This window comes from Coffea eugenioides, chromosome 11, assembly GCF_003713205.1.
Source record: "Coffea eugenioides isolate CCC68of chromosome 11, Ceug_1.0, whole genome shotgun sequence".
NCBI lineage: Eukaryota > Viridiplantae > Streptophyta > Magnoliopsida > Gentianales > Rubiaceae > Coffea > Coffea eugenioides.
This window is the reverse complement of record NC_040045.1, coordinates 23719047-23734262: the sequence shown is the minus strand read 5'-3', so window position 1 is coordinate 23734262 and position 15216 is coordinate 23719047. Positions and strand designations below refer to the sequence as shown.

Genomic DNA, 15216 nt, shown 5'->3' with positions numbered 1-15216 from the left:
ATCTGATCCTTGAAGAGGCGGTTGATCAACCTTTGATAGGTCGCCCCGGCGTTTTTTAGCCCGAACGGCATGGTGGTATAGCAGTAGACACCTTGGTCGGTGTAGAATGCCGTTTTCTCTTGGTCCTCCTCACTCATTCCTATTTGATGATACCCTTTGAAGGCATCCAAGAAGCAGAGGATCTCATGTTCCATCGCCGAATCGACTAGGGCGTCTATCCTTGGCAGAGGATAGCAATCTTTGGGGTAGGCCTTGTTGAGGTCTGTGAAATTCACACACATCCTCCAACCACCAGTGTCCTTTTTGACCATGATTGGGTTGGACAGTCAGGTGGGGTATTGGACTTCATGAATCATTTTAGCGGGCAGGAGCTTGTCGACCTCGTCGGATATGGCCTTGCTGCGTTTTGGGCTGAAGTGCCTGCGCTTTTGTTTCACAGGACGGGCCTGCGGGTTAACGTTGAGCTGATGAACCATGAGCTCAGGTGGCACTCCGACCACCTCATCAGCGGACCACGCGAAGACGTCTCGATGGTCCTTTATAAGGCAAATCATTTCTTCCTTTAGAGGCGAGGGGAGTCCGGCCCCTACCTGGACCACTTGGTCCGGTCTTGCCTCATCCAGGACCACCTGCTCCACCTCATCCCCGGGTTCCAACCTGCCGGGCTTTCCCGCTTTCTGAGGATCAATGCAGTCTATGGAGAGAACAGTTGGCCTCTTCTCTTCGGCCTTTGACGCAGTCCGGGGAGTGACTGCAGCCTGGATGGTGGCGAGGTAGCTTTCGCGGTGTCGGAAATTTGAAACTCAGGTGGTAGGTAGAGTACACAGCCCTCAAGGCGTTGAGCGTGGGTCGACCTATCAACATATTGTAGGGAGAATCTGCCTTGACCACCGCGAAATTGACGGGTATAGTCCGGCAGCAGGGATGACTCCCGACAGTCACCATCAGGGACACCATACCCTCGGGGTGGACCACGTGTCCCCCAAATCCAACGAGGGGAGTTCTGACCGGAGTGAGTTGCTCCCTGGTCAGTTTCAAACTTTCGAAAGTTCGGTAGTACAAGACGTCTACCGAGCTTCCGGGGTTAACATAGACCTTTTTGACTATGTAGTTGTTGGTGAGGACCTCGATCACGAGAGTTTCGTGATTGCTGGAGGCCGCAGGAACTGGGTCAGTGGGACCATAGGTGATGACTTCGGATAGCCGAGAGCTCGGCTCGGCCACCTCCATCCCGGCCTGGCGGTAGGTCCGCTTCCGGGAGTTCTGGCTGTCTCCTCCCGTTGGTCCTCCCGCGATGGTATTGATCACCCCGGCGATGTTGGGGCCGTAGCCCGGTGATCCGTCGCGTGGAGGCTGCTTGTCCTCCTTATGATCCTCGGGATCTCGGCAGTGCATGCTCGTGTCCCGCCTGTCCTCTCGGCGGGGGCCCCGGTTCTCCCGGTAGGAGAAGCTTCGGTTGAAGCCTCCATCCTTGCGGACGAATTGCTTCAGGTACCCCTGCCGGATCAAATTCTCGATCTCCCGCTTCAGATCATTGCAGTCTTCAGTCTCGTGCCCAACATCCCGGTAGTAGGCACAATAGAGGTTTGAGTTCCTCTTATCTCTCCTCCCTGAAATTTCAGGAGAGTTTCGGCCGAGGTGATTCTGCCTCATCACAGCCAGGACATGGGTCCGGCTGGAATTGAGTGGCGTGAGCTCGGCGTCCGAGGTGGACGACCTGCCTTTGACGATCCGATCAAAGACACTTCGGCGGTCTCGGAACTGACTCGACGATCCGCTGGGGCCTTGTTCGGCCCGACCGACATCCTTTTTCCTCCGGGAATCTTGCCCGGTACGAGTGGCTTGAGCCTCTCGCTTCATGCGGTTTAGATTTTCATTTCGGATTCCCTGATCTACTCGATCCCAGAGTTCCCGAAGTGTGCGGGGGTAATCCCGGTGTATCTCAGTATTGAAGATTCCCGCGATCAGCCCATTGGTGAAGGCAGCTATGGTTACCTGCTCATGCTGATCAGGTATCTGCACGTTCTCCTCATTGAACCTCTGCACGTAAGAGCGCAGTGACTCGCCGGGAGCTTGCTGCAGGTTCAAGAGGTAAGCTGAAGTCTTCGTAATCGGGCGAGACGATACAAAGCGGTGGATGAACCGATCTATCAACTCGTCCAACGAGGAAATGCTCCTCGGTTCTAAGCCCCAGAACCACTTTCGGGCCGTCCCCTGCAGGAAGATGGGGAAAGCTCGGCAAATTACTGCGTCGGGGACGCAGTAGAGCCGAAATGCAGAGAGGAAGGCGCGGAGGTGATCCTCAGGGTCACCTCGGCCATCGTAGGAACGTAGGCGGGAAGTTTGAAATTTGGGGGGACCATCTCCCCATTGATGTCATCCGTGAAGGGCGGAGCCCTCAGGTATTCGGCTGCTAAGCCTCCGGGACGCCGAGGTGGGTCCTCAGCTCGTTTTCCCAGAAGACCCCGGGAAAAACGCCCGGGAAATGGAAGCAATTTTAGATGTCGCCTTGGAAGAGGCGCGTCTGGAAGTGCTCCGAGAGAGATGCCCCTCATCGGAGTCTTCGCCGGAAGGCACTTCAGGGGACTTCGTCGGTCTCCTCTTGGAGGATTCAGCTTTTTCCTTCCCCTGCCTCTTGAAGTACCTCCCCAGTTCTTCGAAGATGTTTGGATTATCAGCCACGAACTCGGCCATCTTGGCGATGGCGTCTTCGTTATTGGGCTGGGTCCTTGGGGATCCTTGTTCTTCGGAAATACGATCTTGCTGGGCTCCCGATGTTTGCCCAGCCCCATTCGAGGGGACTCTTCCACTTCTGGAGCGCGTGGATCTCATTTTAGCAGTAATCTCGTTCCCACAGACGGCGCCAATTAAGGAGGTGATTTTTGGTGGGTAGTTGAACCGACTTGAATCAGCCTCTTCTAAGGTGAGGTGAGGTATATCTGCTTGTCCGAAGTGAATGGCGGGGCTTCTCCCCTGGGATCACTCCGACGCTCAAGTTAGTATGAGAACGAGATAAACAATAGTATTGTCAAATGAACAGTATGCTTATTTGTTGGGAGTGTGTGTGGGGTATTTATAGAAGGAGAGTAGAGGACAGGGCGGAAGGCTCATGCTAATGGAACCCACTCTCTGGCATTACGGCTCTGTCCCCTGTCAGGAGGCATGACCCTGACACTGTAGTCTTCTGGGTATGATGACGGAGAGTATTGTGCAGGTGCCATTAAGTGCCTCCAGTGCTTTTCAGATAAAGCACTGGTCCCGGGTGATGTCAGGTGGCTTGACATCATCAGCGTGCAGCTGAGGTGGAGGTGTCGAGGTCACCTACACGGTAGACTAGGGATCCGGCCGAGCTCAGGGGTTACGCCCAAGACACGGATGAGCTCTGATAAGGGACGAGGTGGGTTCACCTCGGACATGCGGGGTGGCCGAGGTGAGCATCCTCAGTATACATTACCAATTTATATAAGGTTAATTCACATTATATTGATTTAACGATAAATGTATGATTCTCAAGTAGGACATTGTTAAGTAAGGCATGCCAAACACCCAAGTCATAGTACTGTTCAATGAGAGGCGGTACACTCATGATGTTACTAATGAGACTTTTTTATTTGTCAGAAATGTCTTGATGAGTGACAATATCCATGCTAATTAGTCAGGCGATTACCAGCTTTTGACAATTCCAATATTAATTACACTAAGAAGAACACAAAATTAATTGCAAAAAAATTGATTGGATGATATAGGAGAAGGAGTGTAAGGGTAGTTCTAACGGTGTTGAATGGAGCCTGTAATACGCTCCATTCAATGCTGGGAGTTCAATGAGCATTATACGTATCATATTTATGATGCGTGTAATGCTCTATTGATGAAGCCCGGCTGTGGCCTTTCCTATTTTTTTTTTTTTTGGATCAAACCAATTGGACTGTAGTTTGATAATTGTAGCTCACTTTTTTTTTTCTTTTCATTAAAAAATTGTATCATTACCTGAAGTCCTAAATTTTTTCAATGAATAAGGGATACTTTTTTTTTTTTCATTCTCACTCTCGTATTTCTTAATTTCTCATACTCTATTACTCATTTCCTTCAACCATTTATACAATTCCTCAAAGTGCTCTTATTTTCTCATTATGGATGAGAATTTAATAATTTTAGGAATATGTTTAATGCTCCAAATATAGAAAATTCGTCCTCTTCCCAAAATAAAAAACAACAAAATTTTCAAAATTACCCCAATTTTTCATTTCTAGTAGTCCACCAAATTTGCCCAATTCCAATCATCCATCCATTTATCAAAATCCACTAGGTTTTCTGTATCCATTTCACATGTATCCACCGTTTGGTTATTTTAATTCGTCAATGGGAAATCAATATACTTCAGCATATTACAACCTTGGTATAGGTTGTAGAGGCTCAAAGACTCTGTCAGAAGCAAGCAAGGATTCCGGTTTCGGTTCCCCACAAGAAAATACAACACCAACGGAGTTAATTTCAGATTCTCAATTTTCAACATATTCAACACAACACAGGATTGAAAATATTACTCACACCAATGAATCAGTGGAAGAAGCTGATGGGAAATGCGTTTCATGAAGTACGGATGATGACAAGATGCTGGCAAGTGTTTGGCTCACAATTTCCAACTGCAGCATTGTTGGTAACTCCCAAAAACGAGGAGAGTTATTGGAAATGAGTCACTGATTACTTCAATGATAGTCGAAAATCTGAACCACCAAGAAAATATAAACCTGTGAAATCACATTGGCATTGGTTGAGTCAGATGGTTAATGAATTCAACCAATACTACAACAAATTGGTTGGAGGACATCATAGTGGGTGGAATGAAAACCAGATCAAGCAACGCGCGCATGAGCTTTTTCACCAAAATAATAATATGGATTTTTTTACATGAACATGTGTGGCTGTTGCTGAAAAATGATCCGAAGTGGAAAGCAAATACTCCTATGCAGCGCTTTTCAAAAAAGATAAGGACTGACGAAAGCGGGGCACACACTTCTTCATCCAATGCAAATTCAAGTTTTGACATGATGACAGTGAACTGTGTGAAGTTCGCCCGCTTGGTCAACAAGCATCAAAGAAGGGAAAGAGAAAGGGAAAATCAAAGGTGAATGAGGAAAAATTCGGTGGGGAGCTTAATGAAATCCGGAGTATATTGAAACAGCAAAAAGAAAAAAAATTGCAAGCTATGGAAAACTTAGCAAGTAAGTTAGAAAGTTATACTTTCAACAGTGATTATGAAATTTTGCTGAAGGATACCACAGGCATGACCGTGCAGCAGCTTCGAATTCATGAGCATATGTCTTCCATCCTAAAAGCCAAGTATAATATTCCTTAGTTCAATTTTAATTTTATCCTTTAAATTTTAATCCATGTAATTTTTAATTATGCATTAGTGTGTTTAATAATTTATTTGTAATATTACTTTCATGCCATTATGTTATGTTGAAATAAAATATTAACGTATATTTTTTTTTTAAATTAGCCATTACAAAACTAGCCGTTGCAAAAAGTCACCGCAGCTTTTAGACAGCTAGCATATGGAGCACCGGCTGATCAGTTGGATGAGTACATAAGGATGGGTGAAACCATTGCAATTAAGTGTTTGTCACAGTTTTGCCGATGTGTGATCGACATTTATGGGGCACAATACTTGAGAAGCCCTAATGCTAATGACGTTGAACGTTTACTTCAATTTCATTTTGAGCGCCACGGCTTCCCCGACATGCTTTGTAGCATTGACTGCATGCATTGGCGATGGAGAAATTGTCCCGTGGCATGGAAAGGTCAATTTACTCGAGGTGATCAAGGATCTCCCACAATAATGTTAGAAGTAGTGGCATCGGCAAACTTATGGATATGGCATGCATTTTTTGGTGGTATGGGGTCTAATAATGACATTAATGTGCTCAATCAATCTCCACTATTTAACGGCGTATTACATGAATACGCTGCTGAGGTTCAATTTATGGTTAGTGGCATATAGGGGTGGCAATTTTCGACACGACCTGAAAACACGACACGAACCTAACACGAAATTAATGGGTTTGGGTTGAGATTTCGAGAATTCGGGTCAGAATCGAGTTGAACCCGATGAACCCGAAAAGAAAACAGGTCGATTTCGGGTCAACCCGTGGTGACCTGATATGACCCGATATGACCCGTTTACGAATTAAAAATAATTTAATAAACATAAAAATAATTTTATCTAACTAAACTAAGTTATTCTTTTTTTCAAAGGCATTAATTACTTAATCCTAAATGAATTTATTTAATTTGTGTGAAGTTGAAATTATTATATTTGGACAAATAATATATTATATTATTTTTTACTTTTATACTGTTTTAATTTATTTTATATTTTGTTTGGGATAAAACACTTTTACTGTGTTTAATTTATTTTAAATTTGGTTTGGAATTATTTATTTAAATTTTTATTACTTGATTATGTAATTAGTTTTGTGAAAAATTAATTTTATTAGAAATTACAGTGATAAATTAATAAATTAAAATTAAATTTCGGGTCATTTCGGGTCGACCCGCCAACCCGTCAACCTGAAATTTTCGGGTTCGGGTCAGTATATCTGACCCGTCACGGGTTGGCGGGTCGGGTTCGGGTCAATAGATTTTCTGACGGGTCGGGTCAGACCCGACCCGCCAACCTGATTTGGACCCGAATTGCCACCCCTAGTGGCACACAGTATAATAAAGTGTATTATCTAGCAAATGGCATATATCCAAAATGGGCAACATTCGTTAAAAGTTTCACATCTCCAAGAGATCCAAAGAGGATCAAGTTTAAGCAAATGCATGAAGCTGCAAGAAAAGACGTCGAGCGAGCATTTGGAGTGCTTCAATCTTGTTGGGCTATTGTACGTAGGCCAACTCGGCTATGGCATAGAGTGAAATTGAAAGATATAATGTGCACATGCGTCATATTACATAATATGACTGTCGAGAATGAAGGAGATATAATAAGAAATTGGGATGATGATGATGAAGATCCAACAATCCATGTGACTCAAAGTTCCGTTGAAAATTTTCAAAATTACCTTCAAAGGAATGCAGAACTATGTGATCGTGAAATACATCATCAACTTCGATCGGACTTGGTCGAGCATATTTGGGAACAATTCGGAGGCAACGACAATGAAAATTAGCATTTATTATATTATTATGGGTAAACAATAAAAAAGCCCCCTGTGGTTAAGCAATCATACATAAAAGCCCCCTGTGGTTTCATATCATACCAGTCGATACCCCGTGGTTTGAATTAACCTGAAAAGTGGACGAAAATCGGCAAAACAGACGGAGCTGAGTGAATAGACGAAAATACCCTTTTGAAGAATGCAACTTGCATGTAAAATTTTTTTTTTTAAAGTAATTTGTTAAATAGCCTGCCTGAAACCCGCTTGCGGGTTTCCCCCTTATGTAAAATGACTAAAAGCTGCTTTTCTGTTCTATTTATATCAAACACATACTCTCAAACCCTCACCTGAAGGGTGAGGATGAGAGGGGAGGTTTGCTGGGCATCCTAGGGCCCTCCGATGGGCATATGCAACTCAACGCAGCTTGCATGTAAAAAAATTTTTTTTTTTTTAAGTAATTTGTTAAATAGCCTGAAACCCGCTTGCGGGTTTCCCCCTTTTTTTTTTAAAAATAAATTCTATGCTAAAATGACTTAAAACAAAAATAAAAGACTAAAAGTAAATAAAAACTAGCATGAAAAATAAAAATAACAGTAAATAAAAATACACTAAAAATTTGGTGTCTACAGTAGTTACTGAATAATCTGGAAACAGATTGAATGAAGACTCAGAAGAAACGGAAGCTGGTCTCTTATTATTAAAGAGTGAAGGCTAAAATAGGCATATCAGGTGAAAGTTTGTGGTGGAAATCTGTTTTTCGCATATGCACGCGCCTTTGCAGTTCGTTTAAGACACACGCCGAATATTTGACGATTTCCGTCCACTTTTCAGGTTAATTCAAACCACGGGGTATCGACTGGTATGATATGAAACCACAGGGGATTTTTATGTATGATTGCTTAACCACAGGCTTTAAATTATGTAATATTATGTCATGGAGTTAAATTAATTCGATAGAGTATTATTAATTAAGTATGAATTTTAATGATGTCTTCACATTTAAGGTGTCACGTATTTGTTTAATAATTACATAAAAATATTAATATTAATATTTTTGAGGGATAGAAAAATATATGTTATTGAAAATCACAAATTAATAATATTAGGTTTTAGAAAATAAAAAATCTGAAAGGTACAAAATTTATTGAAAGTTAATAATTTATTTTTCAAAAAAATGTGATTATTTTAAAAAATTAATCTTATCTATTTATGAGAGATTAGAGATGTGCATTATAAAAATAAATGTTTGATTTGATTGTGAGATCACGTTATTATATTGTGTTGAGTGTAATCCATTGTGAGTGAAAATATAATAAAAATAAAAATAGTGAAATGCTGATGCGGCATGTGAATTACACTTTAAAAAAGTGTAAGTCACTGTGGATACCCTAAGTGAAAGGTCCCGGAATCAAGACCTCCCACTTGCATTATAATAATAATAAACTTCTACGATGTTGGGGGAAGATTGGATTGAATGACAAAATAAAAAGGATTGTAAGTAGAATATTTTGAATTCAAAATCTTCCACTTAAAAGAAAAAAAAAAAATTCTCCAATGTTCATACGAAACATACATTGCCCGTCAATTGGCTCGTCAACCGATTGCAAAGGCCAACCTTTCCTATTACACCACAAGAATATTTTGATAGTATTAAACTCAAAGTCATTAATTTACTCTCATCATTGATTCCTTTTATGATAATAATTAGCAAAAAAAGCTATGTTGGGGGTAGGAGGTTGGAGAAAGTTTAGATTGTGATAAAAAGATTTGTTGATCATAGACACAAAACTGCTGGATCGCAGCCTCTGATAACTGGACCTGATTCCATGATACCCTCCATTGTCATCGTGTTGATCAAGTCTTGCAACAACAAACAACCCTTTTTGCCCTCAGTCCTTTTTTGTCCTTGACCCAATCAATCATAAAACCCCGGAAGTTCCACAGATTTTTTTCGCACAAGAAAGGCAATGCTTCATGGACCATTAAGTGCACTCGTGTCAACGTTGCCCGTGTTTGGATAACAAATTTTTCTTAAATATTATTTCACTTGCATTATAAACACGTTTTTCAATCAATCTTTTCAATTAAATTTTTATCTCACATATATTATATTATAAAAAATGTCATAGTAATTATTTCAAATAACCTCCTAGCCAAACACAATTAGCACATAAAAAGAAAATGTTAGCAAGGTCGAGTCTTTTAACAAATACGCCACGTTTGTTGGCTACTTAAATGATATTGGAATCACCAGAAGAGTTCTTTCAGCGGAAAACCGGATACAAAAGTTGTGAGAAACTTTATGCCCAGAGCAATGTCAGCACAAGGAAGACCATGAAAGCCAGTCCAAAACAAAACCCAGCTATTGCCATGGAAGCCTGGAGATCCAGTACCAAGACACTCACAAAATCTATATGTTGAGAAGATAAACGACAAAAATTAACAAAGAAGAAAGAATGAATTCAATGCTCACATACCTTTCCTTGTGACTTGAACTTGTATTTAATAGTAAACCATGACAACCCCCTGTCAACAGCAGGCGCAAGTGCTAAAGCCCTGTATAATAGGCACCAGGCGGAGTTTCATTATTGCTACCTCAAAAGTGCCACAGAAAATTCTGTCAGACTGAACAAACAAGAACTGCAAGTGCACGCTAAATGCTATGTAGTAATACGAGATAAAAGCTATTGGAGATCAGTTTTGACATCCATCAAGCCAGTGTCACGGTAAAATGACACAATCAACTTTTCAATTACCATCACAGCTAGAAAAGCTTTTCACTTGCTTCAGTACACCATCAGAGAGGAATCATCTCATGATAATGTAGCCTAACCAACTTTATAACCTAAACAAACATAACGTTCAAACACGTCACTCCTTCAACATGGAAAAGGTTGAGACAGTAGAGTATTACTTGATTTTAGAAAAAAAATTTTGCAGTTTTATTTTGAAAGTAAATTTATTCAGTGCACTGAGAAAGGATAAAAGGTATATAACTAAAAAGAAAAAAAAATGGATATAACTCAAAAGTTGCATTCACAGAACAAAAACTGTTAGAACATCTAGCCACTCAATTACATTCCGTGTTTGTCTTTTGGTTTGGACCCTTTTCTGTGAACAAGTATCCAGGTAACACAAGGAGGCAGGTAGGAATTCCCAGGGACGGCCCCCTTACAAAATTTCTCTTTCAAATCATCCCCAATATTCTTTCTTATCTTTGTGTCTTGCCAATATTTATCCAGGTAGGGATTGCTAGCAGCCAGAAAGAATTAACAAAAGAATGGAATACAAAATAAAAATGCTGTAGTCAAGCTTTGAAGTTTTAACATATCATGCAAACCAATGAGACATTTAAATGAGCATGGTGCGGATAAGATTCAAGATATAAGTGCCAAATTGTTAGCACATAAGATCATCAATTCTTCTTTGCCATTACTTGTGCAAGAGTTTCTCTATTTTTAACTTTTTGTTAGTCGGCAAGTTTGTCTGCTGGGATGTGTGTGTGTGTGTGTGTGAGAGAGAGAGAGAGAGAGAGAGAGATAAATTAAATGATAAAGCCGCTATGATAGGGGGAAGAACTAAATTTGGAAGCTCACCACCCTGCTCGGATAAGCTTAGTAACTTGGCTACCAGCCCACACCATAGCCAATATCTTAAGAAATCTGCAAACAAGAAGATAGTCATAAAATCTACATGGTAAGCAGATAAAAACTTCGAAAAAAAAAAAAAGCTACTTTCCTAAGCAATAACCAGTTGACTACTTAAAACTCTTAAGGATGTGAGTAACGTCCTGAACTACATGGTTAAAAGTAATCAAACACATAATTCAAATCCACCATAGTATTCAATAATTGCTTTCCAAGGACCATTATTACATGTTCAGTAAACCTCAGAAACAGTTAGGGAGAGACAGATGCCACCTCTCAGCAGCTGCAACATAACCCATTCTCCCAGGTGCAGGGGCAACATAAAGCCTGCAATCAAGTTGAACTCAATGCACTTAATAAAAAATAAGTCGCAACTTGCAGATGTAAATAATACATGTCATGTGCTGAAAAATGTGGCACTCAGAAGATGTGGGTTAAGAATAGATTCTGAACTGGACAAGGTTCAAGACATTGCAATTTTATTATTTTTCACATGGGAATTAGGAAAACCATTTCTGTTACTCATAGTTCAAACTTACAGTAAGCCTCAAACAAAAAGTTAATCTGAGTGATAACCATATATTCTCATATTACAAGTTGAACCCTCCAGAAAGAGAGAAATTCGACAAGATTGAGCTTTCATTTCTTCAATGAACAGTATACAACTTAAGATGATCTTATGCCCACACTGGAACCTGAAAAATGTCTAATCAAGTTTAGATGAATGTGGAAGTGTATGTAATGAAGCAGGCAATAACAATTTATAATTAGGTCATCCATTTCAGCATCAGCTATAGGGTCAGATAGAGAGACAATGTAAAAACTTGAGAAAATATATAGATACAAGGATGCAAATCAAACTTATGCAAATGAGAATATTTTAGATACAAGGACGCAAATGAAACTAAAATCCCCAAAATTAAATTTTTCGCTTTAGGAATCCTGAAACTTTTGTTTTAGAGGAAAGAATGGATTATATCTAACTCCCTAAGACTTGTTAAGTGCTCCACATTAATAACAAGGTGAACTTCTGCCCAAAAAAGAACAAGTTGAACTTCAAACTTTGTTTGGTATGCAAAAGTACTCACAAGATACTATAACTTAACTTAGAAAAGAAGTTACTAATAAACATGTATTCATTCTAACTAAGCAAAGTAGCTAGACAACAGCCTGAATTCAATAGAACTTCACCCATGAATGACTGTCATCAGTTGTGTTGTATTAAACTCACCATACAAAAAGAAAAGTAGAAAGATAGTAACAAGTATTTAAGAGGCCATAGGACAGCACTCCTGCGACACCATATCTCTTCAACCTCTTCAAGATCCTACAAGACCAGTCAAGCAAGAAAAATGAAAACTCAAACATCAAGAAATAAGATATTGCTTCTGATTCATGTCAGGTTATTTAGACACTGAAGATGCTGGAAAACTATGCAAGTTCTTCCAGTGAGAATAATGAACGCAAAATTGGTGATGTCAAAGATAGTGATCAAAATGTGAAAAAATAAAAACCCATATGAAGCAAAAATTGTCAAGATTAATTTCATCACATCAACAACTAGGTTCTCACTGCAGAATTACTGCAACTGTTGTTTATTATTTGTGAAAAGATTTCTACAGGAGCTCTTGGATAAAGAGCTAGAATAATTTTAGCAATTAAATGAGCAATATAGACTAATTTTAAGTAGCATTAACCTACTAAAACTATCTAATCTTCCCAAAAGGAAACATTTTGAGATCACTGGTGTCGACATTCACACAGGCTAGAAGTACTTGGCCTTTGTTCAGATTGTAGTAAAAAAGTTAAGATTGTAGTAAAACTATTGTCTATTTCAAGAAGCACCATTAAGTCTTAGTTGATGAAAGTTAATTGAAAATCAAAAAAAAAAAATATTTTACCTATTAATGAAAGAATCTCTTGATTTATTAGATGGATAAAATTGGTCTGCAAAACACCAAACACCACAAGAAAACATTCCTGCAAGGCTCCGGCAGTGAAATTTATTCCCTGATATTCTGTTTCATTAAGCAGAGCTATCAAGCTGGAGTTGCCCCTAGAAATCATAGTCCAAAGAAGATTGGTGTGAAGAATAAAGGTATTTCGGACTAGACGAGGAGCCCTTTTCAGGCCAGGAAAGTGAATCTGAGATGTAAGTTAAATGAACAAGTTCTATAGGTTACTTCATCACCATTTAAGAACAAAAAGTAACAGAACTGAAAAATGGTAAGGTAGGTGGTAAGTACTCATTCGTTGTGAGAGACTCTTGCTGATGATTTTCTTTTCCAGTCGAATCTAACACAATATACAGGTGAAACAAATTATCAGAGCCTTTCAACAATTTAATCCAGATGGTGAAATTGTATATCATGATAAACATCTATGGTGTATGTGATTTAGAGGCAGACTTTAAGATAACCATTACCTGTCTGTTCTGGCAAACTGATATCTGATGACTCTTTAGTCTAAGATCACAAGAAAGGTGATAAATAAGTTGAAGCATACAAACATAGCAAGATCATGTTCAAGACAGTTCAAACATAGAAAACCAAGAGACAACTGAGAAAAGAAAGTCCTAGTATAACTTGCTTGGTCAAGGATTCTACGTTCAACGGGAGAACAATTGATATTTTATCGCCATAGTAGGTATTCAATAAGTAAAACCCCTCAAAAAATTCCAAGTAACCTTCCAGCAATGGACACTTGCATGATTCGAATTACTAGCCAATAACTACAATGATACAGCAAGAATCACTGTCATATAATTCCTATTAGAAGACAAGAATAGATAAGGATTTCAACAAGTGTCAGTAATCAGAGTGCTATCATCTGAAATGCCTAAAAGGATCAAACCTCATAAAAAGAATACCATGCTACTAATTTACAGTAATTAGCTTGTATTCACTTACGGCATAACTCAAGTTATAGATGCTAAACCAATTTTCATCATGCTCTAGGGCTTGCTAAGAACACTATTAGAACATGCGATCCAAAGTTAAACCTAGTTTCAGGGGTCGTTTCATCATAGGACAAAATCAATCCTTAAGGATCTATGAAGTTAGGATAACATTAAATAATTATGACCACAGCGAGGTACAGCAGTCTAGCATTTCATTTCTTCATAACTACCATAACTGAAAACTCTCCAAAGTTAGTCACATTCCATCTCTCTTCCATGGAAAAATATGCGTGTTGTATTGGCACCAAAATTGTTAATAGAGTACATGTCATTTTAACTATTATTGATAACAAGGGAATGGTTGAGAAAGTGATAAAAGCTAGGGATATTTTTGTCGGATTCACATGGTTAAAAGGTAATGGAGAGTGCAAAACAAATAAGAAGTGTGGCATTCATAATTCCTTATTGGCACTCATTTTGACTTCTCTGATTAAATGGAAAAACAATGACACCGTTTTTTTATTGTAATTAGAACATGATGGAAAACGGCTGGTTGTAATTACAATAGAAAAAAACAAAGCAATTTTGCCTTTTTCCACATAATTGAACAAGTTCACATAGTAAATTCCGTAGTGTCAAGATCAATGTTCTATGATATACTATTCATTTTCTTATGGGAAAAAAAAACATACTTCAAATGCTGAAAAGAATTAAAAATTTAATCCTAATAATAAGATAGCACTTGTAAACAGGGACTTGATTGAACTGAATTGAAAAAAAAAATGGGGAAAACGATAGTTCGAGCACCTTACTTGACTATCTTGGTTATCATTTACAGAACAGGGTCGAAGAGGGTGATGATGATTCCGATAATTCGGCAATATAAGCATTTTCTTCCCATTCTGCCGCCGCAGGTAGAGCACTTGTGGGGAAAATGCTATCGGAATAGCAGCCTTTGCTTTCACAGCAAAACCAGAAAAGGAAATGCTACAATGCCACTAATGATTTGAACCGACAGCAGAAATCACAAACAGAAGAGATTACCTGATTATGCAAAATGGGTGGATGAAGAACAGTGGAACGGGTGCAACAACAAGAAGAAGATAACCCAAATGTGGCAATTCTTGAAGCTGCTGGAGACATGTGAACTGGAGAAGGGGAAATGGTACTCTCTATTCACTGGAGGTTGGAACAGATGCAAGTTTCGCCCTCGTTTTAGTCTTTTTTTTTTTTTTTGAAAGGTTGTCTTAATTCTTTTATAGTAGTAGTGCTTTTTTTTTTTTTTTTGGCTTTTCACATTTTTATTTCTGAGAGTGTTTTCTAGAAATTTTATGCTGATCCAAGCCAACCAACCACTTGACATGGCTAGTAATTAGCAATTACTTAACAGAGCAAGCACTTGCTAATTCGGTATTCACATACTAAGTGGTATGCACTTGTTAACATATTAAGTGGAATCCACTTGACATATTACTCTTTTATTAGTTCTGAAATGGAATCAAGT

General features: G+C 39.4%; 1 protein-coding gene across 2 annotated transcripts; it reads right to left on the bottom strand.

Annotated features, from left to right (window-relative positions):
- Positions 1–9243: 9243 nt before the first annotated feature.
- Positions 9244–14919, bottom strand: LOC113751354. Of its 2 annotated transcripts, XM_027295333.1 has the most exons (10): positions 14757–14919; positions 14525–14665; positions 13239–13278; positions 13060–13108; positions 12715–12831; positions 12045–12140; positions 11087–11140; positions 10763–10828; positions 9644–9722; positions 9244–9544 (listed from the first exon to the last, which is right to left on the bottom strand). In XM_027295333.1, exons 1-10 carry the CDS (start codon positions 14853–14855, stop codon positions 9467–9469), a joined length of 819 nt encoding a protein of 272 aa, XP_027151134.1. In that variant the 5' UTR covers positions 14856–14919; the 3' UTR covers positions 9244–9466. The 2 variants fall into 2 exon arrangements, with proteins under 2 accessions (XP_027151134.1, XP_027151135.1); XM_027295334.1 differs by lacking the exon at positions 12715–12831.
- Between the last annotated feature and the right edge of the window lie 297 nt (positions 14920–15216).

Bases quoted from the DNA above. Each gene is read 5' to 3' on its own strand.
- LOC113751354 (XM_027295333.1), bottom strand. From the start codon at position 14,855: ATGTCTCCAGCAGCTTCAAGAATTGCCACATTTGGGTTATCTTCTTCT. The intron at 14,666-14,756 runs GTAATCTCTTCT...GTGAAAGCAAAG, and splicing joins CACCCATTTTGCATAATCAG to GCTGCTATTCCGATAGCATT. The intron at 9,545-9,643 runs GTATGTGAGCAT...CTGGATCTCCAG, and splicing joins AGTTCAAGTCACAAGGAAAG to GCTTCCATGGCAATAGCTGG.